Genomic DNA, 17,747 nt, shown 5'->3' with positions numbered 1-17,747 from the left:
GGCTCCTAGCCCGCGCCTGGAAGGGGAAAAGGCTGGCGGGGAGGCCGGAAGCGGGTGGACGCGGGGACCCAGGAGGCGGGGACGCAGGGCTGCTCGGACGCCTGGGTCCTCTAAGGGGAGGGGGCTGGGAGCCCGTCCTCTGCCTCCAGGAGGTCAGCCCCCACCTCTCACACCACACACACACACACACACACACACACACACACACACACACACACACACACACACACACACACACCCATTCATTCCTTCAACACATGCACATTCATCAGGTCCTGCCTGCGCCAGGCACTGTGCGGGGCGAGGCGGGTGGCCGGGAAGGATGGTGAATGCGGCCCTGAGTGACAGGCGACGGGAAAAGTCTCCGCAATCGGGACGGGAACCTGGCTGCAGCCGTCACGCGGCTGCCAGAGAAGGCGACGTTCCCTCTGTGCGCCTCAGTCTCGCCCTCCGTGATTAACCCCCCCGTGGCTATCCACTTGACGCTAAGAAACCAGTTACTCATTGTGCTACGTACTTTGACTCCATCCGAAGCCGCCGGTGTTTATTGAGCACCTACTATGAGCTAGCTCTGTCCTTGGTGCTGGATCTGAAGCAGCAAAGACAGAGGCCACCGGACCCAGGGCACAGGGAGCTCCCGGTCTGACGGAGCAGGAGACAGTCACAGGCCCTCCTGCCCTCCTGGAGAGTGTGCTCCAAGGCAGGAAACAGGATGCCGTGGGATTACTGGAGCAGACTCGCCTCTGAGTGAGAGTGACCCCTGAGGGCTTCCTGGAGGCAACAGTGTTTCTGCTGAAACCTTCAGGATGAAAACCAAGAGTTAGAAATGGGAAGAGGGGCAAATGGAAATAGGAAAGAAATATACTAGCGCTACTCAGAAACATGTCAGGAAGAGGTGTCTGTATCACGTTAATTGTCGCAGTATTGTGCCTTACTTCAGGGGAAGTGAACTAAATGCCCATCGGTCAGGGATTTGAGTGATAAATCTACTCAGCGGAATGCTGTGTGTTCATAAAAGAAAGAACAAAGAAGTTCGGTGTGTAAAAATATGGAGAGGTTCCAAGTGATAACAGAGAAACACGTGGAAGATGGAGCACAGCCTGCCCCATTTGCACTTATCAGAAGGCTGTGTCTGGGTGAACTGGGAGAACTGGGAGGAGAGCGAAGAGCTCGCAACATTGTCTAACTCCCAGGACTGAAAGTGACTACACTCTCTCCTTTTGTACTTTTGGAACTTGAAACCATAGTGAATGTGTTCCATACTTCACAAAGTAAAGAGAAAAGAAACAAATGGGGATAATAAAAAATAAATGATAACTTACAATGTAAGTGCTTTACAAACACAAACCCATCTGTTCCTCCTCGTGTTCAGTTCAGGTCACTTCAGTTGCTCAGTTGTGTCCGACTCTTTGCAACCCCATGAATTGCAGCACGCCAGGCCTCCCTGCCCATCACCAACTCCCGGAGTTCACCCAAACTCATGTCCATCCAGTCGGTGATGCCATCCAGCCATCTCATCCTCTGTCGTTCCCTTCTCCTCCTGCCCCCAATCCCTCCCAGCCTGTTGGGAAGTGGGTAACGTTACTCTCCCATTTCATAGAGCAGTAAAGTGAGGTCCTGAGAGTTTCAAAGTGGTGGGTCTAAGTCTCTGTATCTCACAAAGAGATGAGAGAGATGATAGTGGGTGAGGAGCATGATTATTAAAAGCACTTGGTCGGTAATGCTGTATTTTAATGATCAAAAGTCTAAACACATCCATGGAAACAATAAGCACCAAATTTGGGGTAGGGTGACCTCTGAGAAGGGAGAGACAGTCAGGGAAGGGGAGAAATCTATGGAATCAGAAGTACCTTATGTTTTAAAACTAGTAGTCAATCTATGAATGTGTGCGTGTGTATATTTTTATTTGTTAAAATACACATAAAGTTTACCACTTTAGAGACTTCACTGGTGGTCCAGTGGTTAGGACTCTGGGCTTCCACTGCAGGGGTTGTGGGTTCGACACCTGGTTGGTGAACTAAGATCCCACATACTTTGTGGTGCCGCCAAAAAAAAAAAAAGATAAAAATTTACTATTTTAGCCATTTGGAACTGTGTACAATTCAGTGATATTAAGAACATTCACAAAGTTGTACAATCAACTCCAGTGGCTAGTTCCAGAACTTTTTCATCACCCTGGACAGAAGCCCAGATCTATTAATCTGTCATTCCCCATGCCCTTCTCCCCTCAGCTCCTGGCAACCAATGATTGTCTTCCTGTCTCTATTTCATATCAGTTGAGTCATCCAGTGTGTAGTCCTTTATGACTGGCTTCTTTCACTCACAGTGTTTTCCAGGTTCATCCATGTGTAGCCTGTGTCAACACCATTCTTTTGTATGCAATTATTTTCGGCAGCACTGGGTCTTTGCTGTGGTACATGGGCTTCCCATTGCACTGGCTTCTCTTGTTGTGGAGCGCAGGCTCTGGGCATGCAGGCTTCAGTAGTCGCAGCACACGGGCTCAGTAGCTGCAGTTCCCGGGCTCTAGAGCACAGGCTCAGTAGTTGTGGTTCAAGGGCTTAGTCACTCCACCGTATGCGGAATCTTCTCAGACCAGGGATTGAACACGTGTCCCTTGCATTGGCAGGCTGATTATTATTCATGGGTCACCAGGGAAGTCCAATGCTTCATTCTTTTTATGGCTGAGTAATATTCCGTGTATGGGTTACTGTATTTTGTTTATCCATTCATGTGTTCAGGAACCTTAGGTAGTTTCTACCTTTGGACTGTTGTGAACAGTACTGTTAAGAGCATTCGTTACGTGTAGTTTTTGTTTTAATGGCTGTTTTCAATTCTTTTGGGTACATACCTAGGTGTGTGTATTATTTTATTATGTATATTTTAAAGCCTTAAACTATTTTTTCCTAAATAAAGAAACGAATTCAGGAATGAAGGTGAGGGAAAGCAGTTTCAGAGGGATCAGCGTGCTGTCCGTATGTGCAGGCGGCGGCCGTGGGAATCCGTGCCTTGGGGGGACACATGGGGCCTTGGATGGGGGCATGGCGAGAGCCTCACGAGCAAGGACGTTCGGCCTCCCAGTACAGGCTGAAGGCCGGACGCATTCCGAGTGTACTGAGGAGCCATTGAAAAGGTTTTAAACTGGAGAATCACATGATCCGATTAGTGTTTTAGAGAAATTCCTGTGGGACCCGCGCGGAGGCCGGGCCGGATGCAGGGGAGAAGGAGGAGCAGAGCAGGGAGGGGGCGGGGACCAGGTCCAGGTGAGTGAGGAGGCCTGGGCGGGGCCGGCTAGGGCAGGGGGCGGGGTCCTGGGCAGGGGCGGAGTCCCCTGGTTGGGGGCGGGGCCTTGTGCTGATTGGCCCAGCTCTGCCCTTCTGGGTGCCACTCCCGCCGCCACCGCCTCCTCATTGGCTTCCCTGCTTGGCGGCCCCGCCCCTCCCTGGAGTCCTGTCTCCAGCTCTTGGAAGCCGCAATCACTTTTGCTCCCGCGCTGAACAGGGTCCCAGGGCTCTCACCTCTTCCTCCTCACCTTCCTCACCTACACCCCCGCTCCCCTCCCTACCTGCCTGAACCCTGGAGCCTCCCTTAACGGATTCCAGCCTTTCTCCCTCTGCTCCATCCTCACCGCGCTCTTGGCTCGTTCCCCCTCAGGCCTTTGCACGCGCACTTTTCTGCCTGGAATGCTCTTCTCCTAGGTTGTCGTGTGCGACTCTGTGACTCCATGAACTGTAGCCAGCCACTTTCCTCTGTCCATGGGATTCTCCAGGCAAGAATACTGCAGTGGGTTGCCATTTCTTTCTCCAGGGGATCTTCCCAACCCAGGGATCGAACCCGCTTCTCCTGCACTGCAGGCGGATTCTTTACACCTGGGTAGCTCTCTCCTGGGGTGCCATCATGTTTTCCTTACTTACCTCGTTTCTTACAGATCTCCTCAGAGACATCTGTCCCGTCCACCTTAGCTCAGATAGCCCTTTTGGGAATTCCCTGGCAGCCCAGTGGTTAGGACTCCGCGCCTCCATGGCAGAGGCATCGGTTCGATCCCTCATGGGGGAACTGTGATCCCACAAGCCGCGCAGCGCGGTTAAATAAATAAATAAAAATTAAGAGCTCTCCTGTCACCATCTAGTCCTTGCTTGGCCCTAATTTTCAACATTGTACGTATCACAAGTATTAGTCTGTGTATCAGTTGCCCACTGATTGCCTATTTCCCCTTCCACTGGAGTATAAACGCCCGAGGGCGGGGGGTTTCTTCACCTGTTTGTTTACCCGCTTTACCCTAGTGAGCGTCGCACGTCGGGCAATATTTGTAGGTGAATAAGGAGGGCCGAGGGGCTTCCCAGGTGGCGCTATTGGTGAAGAACCCACTGGCCAATGCAGCAGATGTTCAGAGACGCAAGTTCGATCCCTGGGTGGGGAAGACGAACTTCAGTATTCTTGCCTGGAAAATCGAGGAATCTGGCGGGCTACAGTCCAGGGGGTGGCAAAGAGTGGGACACGACTGAAGCGACTTAGCGCGCACACAAAGAGGGACGCGGGGTGAGGAGGACGCGGTTTTGCAGTGGGGGCGCCCTGGAAGGGAAGACTACGGTGGGAAGGGGTGAGATGCGGAGCGCAGGTGAGCGGGTCTGCGCGAGGGAGTCAGCGCCGCCCACAGACGCGTGGGAGTCGCCGGCGTCTGGCTAGTAATTGACGCTCCGGAACCGGTGAGATCGCCCCCAGGGTAAAACCCACCCCTTCAGCCTCTGAGCCTCAACTGAGCACATCGATAAAATGGGGTCTCCGTGTCACGAGTAGGGGACCAGGTCCAGGCCACCCCCTGGCACTGGGGAGCATTCGGGAAAGGGGGTGAATTCCTTTCACTACCGTCTCGGAAGAGAAAGGATTTGTGTGCAGGTGAGGTGGGAGGGAGGTCCCTATTCATCACCCTACTGCCAGGCGGGGTGGGGGTGGGGTCTCCATGACAACCCTGGCACGTTTCCAGGCCCTCGGCTCTGCAGGCCGAGTGGGTCTCCAAGTGGGCGGGTCTTGTCCCTGGGGGCGGTACCTGTACCTAAGGAGGTGGGTCTTGTTTTTCCAACTCGGAGAAATATATATATATATGTTTTACCCCAAATGGGTGAGTCTGCTTCCCCTTGCTGAGTAGTGGGGGTAGAGAGGAGAGGTTGAGCATTCCCAGGGGCCGACCTGCCACCTTCCCAAGTGGGCACGTGTGGATCTCCAGGCAAAACGTCTTTCTTGAGTGACAAACTCCCACTTGTTTGCCCTCAAACTTGTCTCCTTCCTTTACATGTTTTTTTCTCTGTGAAGTATAAGACGTATCGGTGTAAAGGGCATGATAAAAACGCACAATTTAACAAAGAATTATAAAATAACCAGCTGATTAAGAAAAGGAATGTTGGCAGCCGCCCCAGAGCCCCATAGAAGGTTCCACTATGTCCCACCCCGAGCTTACAGGGGAAAATAAAAGTTTTCCTCTAGATGGCTCACACCCACAGGGCGTCCTAAACAACATTACAGTTCAGTTTTGCTTGCTTCCATGTGGTGGATTCGGAAAGGGACTCTACCTATCTGGTTTCTTTGGCCTGGCTTCTTTGTAACTTTCCCTTGTGTAACTATCTGTCTCTGTACTCATGCATTCTCTTCCTGTAGAGTGTTTATGGATTTATCTGGCTGGGTTGGGTCTTTGTTGCGGCAGGTTCCTTGTGGCATGTGGGCTTAGGTGCTTAGGACATGTGGGATCTTAGTTCCCCCACTGGGGATGCAACCTGTGTCCCCTGCAGTGCAAGGCAGATTCTTAACAACTGGGCCTTCAAGGAAGTCCCTATAGTATTTCATAGCATAATATTTGTTGTTGTTGTTCAGTCGCTAAGTCACGTCCAACCCTTGTGCAATTATGTGGACCCATGTAGCCCACCAGCCTCCTCTGTCCATGAGGATTCTTCAGGCAAGAACACTGTAGTGGGTTGTCATTTCCTTTTCCAGGGGATCTTCCTAACCCAGGGATTGAACCTGGGTCTCCTGCGTTGCAGGAGGATTCCTCGACATCCGAGTCACTAGGGAAGCCTGGATAAATATACCACCTTTTATTTATTCACTGTATTGGTGATGAATGTCTTAGTCCATTCAGGCTGGTATAACAAAATACCACAGACTGGGTGGCTTATAAACAACAGAAGTTTATTGCTCACGGTTCTGGAAACTGGAAGTCCAAGGTCAAGGTGCCAGCATTTGCCTTCTGCTGAGGGGCCTTGTTCACTGCTGTGCTTTCCCGCTGTGGCCACGTGGGGTGGAAGGGGCTACAGTCTCTCTGGAGTCCCTTCAGTTACAAAGAAGCCCTTTATGAGTCATGAATCCCATTCGTGGGGGCTCCACCCTCCTGACTTAAGCACCGTCCAAAGACCCCACCTCCAAATACCATCATATTCATTGGGTACTAAGATTTCAACATATGAATTTGGGGGGACACGCTCAGATCATAGCAATGGGTATTTCAGTGGTTCTGAGTTCAGGGTTTCTCTAGGGTTCAGGCCTATCAATAGCAGAGCCTTATTAAAGTGTACCATTGAGGGCAAGAGGAGAAGGGGGCAAGAGGATGAAATGGTTGGATGGCATCACTGACTCAATGGACAGGAGTCCGAGCAGACTCCGGGAGATAGTGGAGGACAGGGAAGCCTGGCATGCTGCAGTTCGTGGGGTCAGACATGACTTATCGACTGAACACCACCACCTCCCAAGCATCTCAAATTTAAGAAGCTCAAGATGGCACTCGTGACCCCTCTAGCCACTACCTAAACTTGCTTTCTCTATGTTTTCGGCCCCACCAGGAAACCAGCCCCCACCCAATTCCTCCTTTTCCATTAAACACACGCACACACACACACAACACACCCTCCCTCATCCCACCTCCAGGATTCATCTCGGCGCCCACCCCCCCCCACCCCGCTCTGTCCACCGCTCGGCTCCAAGCCTGCACGTCTCTCTCCTGGTGGACTCCAGTAGCCTGCTCTGCATTCCCTCAGCCCCCTTCTCCACTCAGCAGCCAGAGGGACCCATGGGAAGTGCAGCAGCAGTCGCATCCCTTCACACTTAACAGTCGTGCTTATCCGTGTCCACGGAGCACAGTCAGATGCCTCTGTCAGCCCAGGGTCTGCTTGCCCGGGCTCCTGCTCACCTCTCCACCTCCTCTCACCGGCCCCTCCCCTCCTGGGCTGGCCCAGCTGTCCACTTGGCGGGCCCCTCCTCACCCTCTGGTCTCAGATCAGGTGTCACCTCTGCAGAGAAGCACCGCCTCCCCCCCCCCCCCACACCAGACCACTCCTCCTAAGGTGACACAGCCCAGCCTTTTGTTTTCTCAGGGAGTAATTTTGTTCTCTGCTGGATCCCCAGGGGGAATTACAGTGCCTGGCACTCAGCATAGGAATACAATCTAGTGTGTAGAAGACAGTGTGGAAAGTCTGCTCGCTCTCAGAAGGGCGGATCCTAATCTAGGGGAAGGACGCTCAGGGACAAATTTGGTTGCCTGGGAGACAGCACCTAAGGGGCGGGGCCTTTAGGTGTTTAGGGGGCGTGTCCTGTGGGATTGAGGGTTTCTAAAGCGTGTGTCTGGTCCCAGGGGGCATGTCCGTCCGTTGGGGGTGGATTTTGCTTTTCAGAGGCAGGGTTCCACTCGGATGAGATCTAAACCATCCCTGACATTAAAAGGGTCATACACTGGGACTTCCCTGGCAGTCCAGTGGTTAAGCCTCCACGCGCCCAGTGTAGGGGACACGGGTTCGATCCCTGATGGGAAAAATTAAGATTCTCACATGCCACGAGGTGGTAGGCAGTCTCTGAGGGATTGGAGGACTCGAAATGTCTCCGGCGAAAGGAAAGCTCTGTCTTTGTCTGTCTCCCTGCTGTAACTCAGGGAGGGAGAAGCCCCCACGTCCCTAAAAACCAAGGATCAGGACATGAGACGGGAGCAGCTGAAAGGACAGCGTTTATTGGGGTCCAGGAGGAGCTGGGGAGTGGGGCGAGGGGGCGAGGTCAAGGCTCACAGGGGACACTTCCCCAGCCAAACCCCCCTTCCCCTTGGCGCTGGGAAGAATACGGAGACAAACTGACGGAGATGGAAAGACTGACAGGTGCTACCGCAGAGCGAGAGGGGCACCCCGGTGAACCCCACGCCCCACTCTTGAGCTCACAGAGCAGGGGATGACGCTGACCGGCCCCCACGCTGGAGGGAGGGGAGGAATGTCTGCCCTATTCGCTCTAAGGAGTGGGGTGCAGGCAGCAACCCGCACCCGCCCATTCCAGCGGACAGGGGGTGGAGTCTACGTGCATCCCGATCAGTCCATCCTACAGGGGGCGGGGGGTGTCGGATTCTGAACCAGCCTATTCTAAGTTTTGAGGGGCGGGAAAGATCATTAGGGTCCATCCATTCCGTAGTAGGGGAGCGAGACCGGGCAACTACCCTGGTCCTCTTTCCACACAGGGTATAAGTGACAGGGAAGGAGGCAGATTCCGGCTATATCTGTTATCTGGGGGCACCAGTGATTCCTGGTGGGTAGCATTTGCGGGGGGATCCAGGGAAATCCGGGGACATGGTTCCCCCCATTCTCTAGATCTAGGTGGTTGGAATGATGGCTCTTAGGAAGAGGGGCAGTCTTCCCTGGGGTGGGGAAGGGGTGCCCATTTTTTATTATTAGGGCCCCCAAGAGGAGGAGGACTTGTGGAGACCCCTTTGTCATCCCCAGGTCCCCACATCTTAGAGGCCGACTGACTTTGGGGTGCTCAGCACGTGATCCAGGGGCCTCGAGGTTAGGAGTCTCTCCATAGATCCGGGACCCTCGAGGTTAGTCTTGCCGCCCACCAGCTGAGGGGCCCGTGCAGGCGCTGGGTGGTCCCCTGCCCTCCAGCCAGGGTCCCCTCTTCCCCGGGCTTGTGCCTGGCTCTGGAGGGCCAGTGGGGAGCCTCCCTCGTGGTCCCTAGGTTCCCGGGGCCCGAGGCCTGAGTTGCCCGCCGGGGAGGGGAGGTTGGATGGCGGGGCGCACGGCCGGGCCGCGTCAGTCCATGCCCCGGTGCAGCTTCAGGTGTCTGGAGAGGTTGCTGAGCGTGATGAAGCCTTTGCCGCAGACGTGGCAGGGGAAGGGCCGCTCGGCGCCGTGCAGCAGCCGGTGGCGCTTGAGGTAGCACTCGTGACGGAAGAACTTGCCGCACTCCAGGCACGGGAACGGCTTCTCGCCCGTGTGCACCAGCACGTGCCGCTCCAGGTCGCGCGGCGAGCGGAACAGCTTCTCGCACTCGGAGCAGCCGAAGATCTTCTTGCCGCGGCCCGAGGCAGACGCGGGCTCCTCGGACGGGGACGCCCCCTCGCGGGCGGACGCCGCCGCCGCCTCCGCGCCCGCGCCCGCGCCGTGGCTGGCGCGCCGGTGCTCCTCCAGGGCCGCCAGCGCCGCGTACAGCGCCCCGCAGTGGCCGCAGCCGTAGGCCGCGGCGCCCGAGTGCGCCTCCAGGTGGCTGGCCAGCGCCGCCGCCGACGCGAAGAAGGTCCCGCAGTCGCACTGGTACAGCGTGTCTTCCGACGGCTCCGCGGGCGCCTCGCCGCCGCCCTCGGGGAGCAGCACCCCCAGCTCAGGCACGCCGCCCCCGGCGCGGCCCAGGAGCAGCCCGCCGTCCCAGGCTGGCTGAGCCTCGCCGCCCTCGCCCGCGGCCCCGGGGGCCCAGGCCTGCGCCGGGGGCGCGCCGGGGCCCTGCAGATCGTGGGTCAGCTTGTGCCGCTCCAGCAGCGCGGGCGCGTTGAAGTCGCGCTCGCAGCGCGGGCACTTGAAGGGCTTCACGTCGGTGTGCGCCGCCCAATGGGCCGCCAGCTCACGGCCTTGGTCGAAGCGCCGCGCGCACGCGCCGCAAGCGAACGGGGGCAGGGAGGCCGCCGCGGCCTCGGCCAGCCCCCAGCCCCCAGCGCCGGCGCCTGCCCCCTCTGGACCCTCGCCGCTGGCGCCGGCCCCGCCCGCCCCCGCGCCCCCGCACACCGAGCAGGGCCCCACGTTGCAGCAGACGGAGCAGGGCGCGCTCAGGGCGGGCAGGCCTGGGCCGGGCTGCAGCGGGGACGGGAGCGCCCCACGATGCTGGCGCTTGAGGTGGCGGCCCAGGCTGGAGCGCGAGGAGAAGCGGAGCTCACAGACGAGGCAGCAGTACGGCTTCTCACCAGTGTGGACGACCTGCAAGGGCAGGAGGGAGAGCCTGGCGTCAGGGCTGAGAGTCTGGCCCCGGGGACAGAGTCTTGGCCTCCCGGAGGGACGCGGGGGAAGCCTCCGGCCAGGTCCACCGGGCCAGGATCTAGCTGCGACCCTCTCCTCATTCTCTGCGTCCGGCCATTGTCCGCATTCTTTTGGTCCCTCCAGCCTCAGGACTGGCTGTTCCCTTTTCCTGTTATGCTGTTCCCAAGGCGAATTCCTGCTTTTCCCTCAGGTCTCAGCCGGAGCATCACCTTGCCTTGACTTTCCTACCTTGTCTGGCAGCCACTGGACTGGAAGAAGCACAAGCTTCCCGGAATCAAGATTGCCGGGAGAAATATCAATAACCTCAGATATGCAGATAACACCACCCTTATGGCAGAAAGTGAAGAGGAGCTAAAAAGCCTCTTGATGAAAGTGAAAGAGGAGAGTGAAAAAGTTGGCTTAAAGCTCAACATTCAGAAAAGGAAGATCATGGCATCCGGTCCCATTACTTCATGGGAAATAGATGGGCAAACAGTGGAAACAGTGGCAGACTTTATTTTTGGGGGCTCCAAAATCACTGCAGATGGTGAATGCAGCCATGAAATTAAAAGACACTTACTCCTTGGAAGAAAAGTTATGACCAACCTAGATAGCATATTCAAAAGCAGAGACATTACTTTGCTGACTAAGGTCCGTCTAGTCAAGGCTATGGTTTTTCCTGTGGTCATGTATGGATGTGAGAGTTGGACTGTGTGAAGAAGGCTGAGCGCTGAAGAATTGATGCTTTTGAAATGTGCTGTTGGAGAAGACTCTTGAGGGTCCCTTGGACTGCAAGGAGATCCAACCAGTCCATTCTGAAGGAGATCAACCCTGGGATTTCTTTGGAAGGAATGATGCTAAAGCTGAAGCTCCAGTACTTTGGCCACCTCATGCGAAGAGCTGACTCACTGGAAAAGACTCTGATGCTGGGAGGGATTGGGGGCAGGAGGAGAAGGGGACGCAACTGAGGATGAGATGGCTGGATGGTGTCACGGACTCGATGGACGGGAGTCTGAGTGAACTCCAGGAGATGGTGATGGACAGGGAGGCCTGGCGTGCTGCAATTCACGGGGTGCTGCAATTCATGGGGTCGCAAGGAGTCGGACACGACTGAGCGACTGAACGAACTGAACTGGTAGCCCAGAGCTTTCCCCCTTTCCTCCTTCATAGCAGATGGTTAATAGTGCTATTGCTGTTTTAACTTCCTTTCCCAAATCTCTTCCTTTCTAGATCACCCTCGCATGTGAATTTGCTGACTGTCTACCTGGCTATGGACAACTTTCAATGGAATATAAGTTCTCCGGAGGCACGGACTTTATTGGTTTCATCCTGGTAGCCCCGGGGTTGGGAACTGGGAAATCAGTTGATAAATAATTGCTGAGTAAAGGAATTAAGTACATAAATCTATCTTTAAAAACTGTACGGGAAGATGAACACAAAGTTGCAGATGCTGGCATATGAGCAGAAGCACAAGACAGGGAAGGGGCAAATTTACTGTGAATGTTTTAGTTCCTGGGTTGGGTGGTGACTCAAAGAGAAACACCTCATGCTTTCACTGGTCAGGATGCTTCGATGGGGAGGGAGGGAGGAATTTTCTCAGGGGCCAGCTGTCTGCTATTGCCCACAGTGGGTCTCCGGGACTCCAAGGGCAAGTCCAGCACAGCGAGGCCAGCCTAGGGCCGGCCTGCAGGACTCACCTGGTGATGCAGCAGGCCGGTGGAGTCTCGGAACCCCTTGGGGCAGGCGGAGCAGCGGTAGGGTCGCTCGCCGGTGTGCGAGCGCAGGTGGTTGGCCAGGTTGAAGCTGTGCTTGAAGCCCTTGCCACAGCGCGGACACGCGTGGGGTTTGAGCGCAGTGTGCCGAGCGAAGTGGCGCCGCAGATCCGAGCGGTAGCGAAAGCTCTTGCCACACTCACTGCAGTGAAACGGGACGCGGGGGGCAGCAGCGGGCGGAGCCGGGGCCGGGGCCCGGGCGGGGAGCGGGGGCGCTGGCAGCGGCGCATCATCCATGGCGGCGCGGTGCAAGGGCAGTGGCGGGTGGGGGCTCTCTCTGGAGCAGGGAGACATGGAGCGGGGTGAGGGAGTCACCTCCCCATCAGCCTCCCCAGTTAGGCTCCTTGGACTCAGAGACCTGCCCCTTGTCCCTAGAAATCCTGCCAATTACCTAAGTCACGCCCATCTGTCAAAGGCCACGCCCACCGCTCTTAAAACCCCTCCCACTCTCCTTGGACCCCCACCACTTATTTGCCTATCTTCCCAATCACTTTTAAGCTGGACTCCCACCCTGCTCCAAGCCCCACCCACTGTGGTTAAGCCCTGCCCACTCGCACTCAGGCCCCACCTACTCCTTCCAAAGTCTCCTTGTTCCTGAAGCCTGTTGTATTTCTGAAAGCCACCCCCTCTCTTCTTTGAAGATGAAAGTCATCTTCAGAGGAAGGCTGACATTCTTAGCCAATGAAAGAACAAAGATTTTGGGTTAAGGGCATATGAATCAACCTTCCAGGGTGACCATGACTATCCTTGAGAAAACCAACCGATTCTATTTCCATCCACAAAATGGGGTACTAGGAGGACCTACCTCAGGAGGTGGTGAGGACTAAACAAAATTGTGGCCACACGCGCCAAGTGCTTACTGACCGCACAGCAAAGACAACAGCTAAGCTGTTTTGATTAAATGATGTCTGCTAAATTCCTCCGAGCTTCCTCTTGAAGTCCCTATCTCTTCTCCAAGATCCACCTCCTAAATCCCGCTCACTTTTTCCTTAAGCTCAGGCTTTAGGTAAACCCCTTTCTTTCCAAGGCCCCATCACTCTCCCTCTCTTGCCACCTCAGCCATTCCTCTCTGACGCCATCCACATCTTCTCTAAGTCATTTCACCTGCAGTTATAAAGACCTGCTATTTCCACTAAAGCGAAGTGAAGTCGCTCAGTCGTGTCCGACTCTTTGCGACCCTATGGACTGTAGCCCACCAGGCTCCTCCATCCATGGAATTTTTTAGGCAAGAGTACTGGAGTGGGTTGCTATTTCCTTCTCCAGGGGATCTTCCCGACCCAGGAATCGAACCCATGTCTCTCGCATTGCGAGCAGACGCTTACCGTCTTAGCAACCAGGGAATCCCAATTTCCACCACGGACTTTCCACTAAAGACGCCCCCAAATTACACGCTTAAACCCCACCCCCCTCCACTATGCCCATCACTTTCTGAAAGCTTCATCCCTAGACAAACTCCACCCCTTCTCCTAGCTCCTCCCACATCCACAATGAACCCTTTTCCCCACTCAGCCCCAGTAGGGACCCTTCAACCTAGGGCCCGCCTACCAGTCTCCCGGAGCCACGCCCCTTCGTAAAACCTCGCCCCTTGCCCAAGCCCCTCCCACTTCGACCACAGTCCCGCCCACTCGCGAAGCCACGCCCACTCAGCCTCCTCGTAGCCATCGCTCCGCCCCGGCGCCGCTAAGCCCCGCCTCCTCCCCACCCAGTCGCCCGCGGGGCTGGCCCCCCTCCCCAGTCCGTTCGGGGACCCAGGCCCCGAGAGCCGGCCTTTTGTGCCCCTCCCCCCTGTCCCTGAGAGGTGCGGGCCCGGGAGCCCGGGGCAGGGGCAGGTCTGGCTGGGCCCGCGGCCCGGCGAGTCCACCTTGCTCGCTCGGAGCGGGGTTTCTGGAGCCCTGAGGCGGCCCCGGGAGGCCGGGAAAGTCAATCGGCTTTCCTCTTTAATTACTTACACCTCCCTCTGGGCGCCGACATTTTGGGCAGCGGGGGTAGCGTCACTTCCACCTGGGGGGCCCCTCGACTTCCGCCTCGGCTCCCTTCTCCCCCACACTCCCCCTTCCTCCCGCCTTCTTGGCTTCTCTCCTCCCCGCCGCCCTCCCTTCTCCCTCTTTCCCGTCCCTTTCCCAGCTGCTGGAGGGTAGAGAAGCCAGGGCGGCGCCATCTTGAGTGAGGGCATGAGGAAGGGGCGGGGCTTAGGGCGACCCTCGGCGCCATACAGACTAAGGGCAACAAGCTACGAGCGCGCGGCCTCATTCCGGCGTTGTCGACGCTGGTGGGTGTTAACAAAGATGAGGGCAGATTTGATTCCCTCGTCGCAGCCTCAGGCTTCTCCTGGGTAGGACGTCGAGTTGCTACAGGAAAAAACAGACATTGAAGTTCGCCGCCTGCGACAGAGACAGGAGGAAAGAGCAGGCTCCATCTTGTGCTTTAGTCTTCCAGTGGGCTTTGAAGCCCATCGGGCGCCATGTTAAGTACGGGAACCCGCCGCCATTTTCCCGCTTCTCCTTTTGGTACTTTTCTTTGATTGGGTCACCCGGCTGGGTCCTTTGTGGGAGGACGATATTTCTGTTTATAGGATGTGTTGGTGCGGTAATTTTTTCCCGCTCGGGGCCAGCGAGAGCGGCGGGTGCGCAGGAGCGGCCGGCCTACGGGGACGTGACCGGCCCTTAGTACCCAGCGCGTGCCCTTTGTTCCCCGCGGGCCGAGCCGGGCCGGGCGGGGGCGCCGAGGGCGGGGCGTCCACTCCGAGGGGTGGGGCCGCGCGCGCGCCGCCGGGAGGCAGGGTCCCCCTCTCCCCCACCCCTCCCGCACCCCGGCCTCGCGCCCCCGCGCGCGCACACTCGCGAGTCCAGGCGGCATGCAAATGAGGTACCCGAAAGGCGGGGGGCCCGGGTTGGGGGACGGGAGCGGGCTAGGGGAGGCCCGGGGCCGTGCGCGCCTGGAGCGCGCCCCCCACCTGCTCCGGCTCGCGCGACCGCCGAGGCGCGCGCGCCGACCTCGCGCCCCGCCGAGCCGGCCCGCCTGGCCGCGCGCGCGCGCAGACCCCCTTCCTGGCTCGGCCTAGCAGTCCGCGGCTCGGCGCCGCTCATTGGCCGCCGCCCCCGCAGGGCCCGCCCCGCGCGGTCGGGGCCGCCGGCCGAGCGCGCGCCTGCGCCAGGGGTGGAGGAGGGCGAGGGTCTAGGCCCTGTTCTAGAGACCCGGGTTCTGGCCTAGGCACCCCCCCCCCCAACAGAGGGAGCCGTGTGGTCACGGAGAAGTGGCTGCCCTTCTGTGGGTCTCACTCTGGGTGCCTGCTCTAATGTGTTTCTCGCCCTTCACTTTAGTACACTCTAGTTCCCTTGTCCCAGGCCCTGGTGGTGGTGCTGATGGTAGATGGTTTGGTGCTTATTACAACCGGCAACCCTGCTATGTCCACTTTACCGAGGTGGGAACTCGCTCGGAGAGGCAAGGCCACTTGCTAGTTAACAGCAGAGCTGGATTCAAACGCAGGGCTAAGGGACCTCATGAGGTCCCTTGGGCCCATTTCTCATCACTCCCTGAGACACAAGGGTCCCTGAGATCAAGTCCTGACCCAGCCGCTTACCAGCAGAGGGAGTTTGCAACTTGTGCCTTCGTTTTCCAAATTTGCAAAAAGGAGGTTATATACCTTTATTCAGAGGGTTGGTGTAAAGCTTAGTTGCAAGCCATGATAAGAGCTAATATTGTCTAAGGACCTCTGTGTATAAAAGTGTTACTCATTCAGTCCTGTCCGACTCTTGCGACCCCATGGACTGTTGCCCGTCAGGCTCCTGGGTCCGTGGGATTCTACAGGCAAGAACACTGGAGTGGGTTGCCATTCCCTTCACCAGGGGATCTTCCCTACCCAGGGATGGCGCTCGGTTCCTCTGCATTGCAGGCAGATTCTTTACTGTCTGAGCCACCAGGGAAGCCCTTTGTGTACTGAGCACTTTGCCTATATTATCCTCATGGCACGTGTGTGCGAGTAGGTGTAAATACCCTGTTTTGCAAAGGCTTAGCTGCTGCTCAAACAGGTGAGTGCCTTGCCCAAGGCCACCACACAGAGAGTGAGTGACAGGCTCAGGAATCTGAGCTCCAGAGCTCTGATCAAACCTCTGGCTCCAGAGCCCAGGTTCTTAACAGCTCTGACATACATCCTCATCCACAACTCACCTCGTCAGGAAGAGAGATAAAACATTTCTGAGGCCTCGCTGGCTCTTCTCTCTGTTCTGAGGCTCCAATACTGGCCTGCACCCTCAGTTGGACTCTGTCCTCCCAGGAAGAGTTTTCTTTATTTTTGCTGGTTGAGGAGTTAGGTCTGGAGACGCCTGTGGGGCTCAGGTGTTTAGCGACTGGTACAGAATTATCCTGCTATTTTACCCACTAGCTTGGCTTTAATTGCGCGTTCAGCGGATGTCGGCCATGCCCTGGTCGACAGACTGGAACCCAGGAAGTTGTCTGGGGGACTAGGGCTATTCCAGACCACCCTGCATTGACAGCTGCCCCTCTCTCCTCTTAGCCCGGCTCCAGTGCCCAGACCCAAGCCCCCCACTGCTCAATGGACACCCCCAGCCCAGACCCGTGGCCTTCGCCTTTGCCTGAGGAAGAAGAGAAACCTCTGGCCTTACCTCCTCCTGTTCCCCGGGGCCGCAGAGGCCGAAGTCTTGGGGGGGCCACCTCCTCCCACCGGACGCTCAAGGCCTCCCTCCCGCGCAAGCGGGGCCGCCCCGCCAAGTCAGAGCAGGAGCCCCCCCTGGCACAGGGGGTGAGCGCCCCGGTGGGCAGTGGAGATAGCAGTGACCTCCTGCTGATCGACGATCAGGGTGTGCCCTACACGGTCTCCGAAGGGTCAGTGGCCGGGGGGCCCGAGAGCTCCGGCCCCGGCCCTAAGAAGGCCCCGCACTTCTGCCCGGTGTGCCTTCGGGCCTTCCCCTACCTCTCCGACCTGGAGCGTCACAGCATCTCACACTCAGAGCTGAAGCCGCACGAGTGCAAGGATTGCGGCAAGACCTTCAAGCGGTCCAGCCACCTGCGGCGGCACTGCAACATCCATGCGGGCCTGCGGCCCTTCCGCTGCCCGCTCTGCCCGCGCCGTTTCCGAGAGGCGGGCGAGCTGGCCCACCACCACCGCGTCCACTCCGGCGAGCGCCCCTACCAGTGCCCGGTGTGCCGGCTGCGCTTCATGGAGACCAACACGCTCCGGCGCCACGCCAAACGCAAGCACCCCGAAGCCATGGAGGCACCTCTGTGTCCTCCGGACCCAGAGCCTGAAGCGCAGTGGGACGACGACGGTATCCCGGCCACGGCAGGGGCCGATGACGACGAGGAAGAGCTGGAGGGGAAGGAGCTGGCCTGACCCACACCCCCGGCTACCGCTCCCTGGGCCAGGTTTAGAGCTGGGCGTGCCGCGGGTGCGGGGCCTGGGCAGCGAGGCCGGGACACCTTGTCTGGTGGTCTTCCCGTTGTGGGAGTGGGCTGAGGGTGCAGACCTCAACTTCTGGACCCTGCTGCCTTCTACCACCCTCCCCCAGACTGACAGGCCTGTGGAGGCAGGGACTGTGGAAATAAATCTCTGCCTACTGCCCACTGGTGTGCGTTCCCTCAGGGTCCCAGGGCTGGCCCCCTTCTCCCTTCCAGTGTCCTTCCGCCGCTGCACCACCCCAAGCCACGTGCTTCATTAGCTTGGCGCTAAAGAATGGGTTGGGAGAAGCCTCTGACGCCGCTCCCATCTTCAGCGGACCCC

General features: G+C 57.5%; 2 protein-coding genes across 5 annotated transcripts; one reads left to right on the top strand and one right to left on the bottom strand.

Moving 5' to 3' along the window:
• Positions 1–7,960: 7,960 nt before the first annotated feature.
• On the bottom strand, positions 7,961–15,015 carry FIZ1 (FLT3 interacting zinc finger 1). Its single transcript, XM_069549451.1, has 3 exons — positions 13,960–15,015; positions 11,936–12,287; positions 7,961–10,199 (listed from the first exon to the last, which is right to left on the bottom strand). The coding sequence occupies exons 1-3, from the start codon at positions 14,181–14,183 to the stop codon at positions 9,045–9,047; spliced, it is 1,731 nt and encodes a 576-aa protein (XP_069405552.1). The 5' UTR covers positions 14,184–15,015; the 3' UTR covers positions 7,961–9,044.
• On the top strand, positions 14,041–17,588 carry ZNF524 (zinc finger protein 524). Of its 4 annotated transcripts, none has more exons than XM_069549456.1 (2): positions 14,041–14,279; positions 16,524–17,588. In XM_069549456.1, exon 2 carries the CDS (start codon positions 16,563–16,565, stop codon positions 17,358–17,360), a length of 798 nt encoding a protein of 265 aa, XP_069405557.1. In that variant the 5' UTR covers positions 14,041–14,279; positions 16,524–16,562; the 3' UTR covers positions 17,361–17,588. The 4 variants fall into 4 exon arrangements, with proteins under 4 accessions (XP_069405557.1, XP_069405555.1, XP_069405556.1 ...); XM_069549454.1 differs by having other exon boundaries at positions 14,148–14,517; XM_069549455.1 differs by having other exon boundaries at positions 14,167–14,478.
• The last annotated feature ends 159 nt before the right edge of the window (positions 17,589–17,747 follow it).

This window comes from Ovis canadensis, chromosome 14, assembly GCF_042477335.2.
Source record: "Ovis canadensis isolate MfBH-ARS-UI-01 breed Bighorn chromosome 14, ARS-UI_OviCan_v2, whole genome shotgun sequence".
Taxonomy (NCBI): Eukaryota; Metazoa; Chordata; class Mammalia; order Artiodactyla; family Bovidae; genus Ovis; species Ovis canadensis.
Note: the sequence above shows the minus strand (reverse complement) of the source record. Positions and strands in the feature narration are given on the sequence as shown.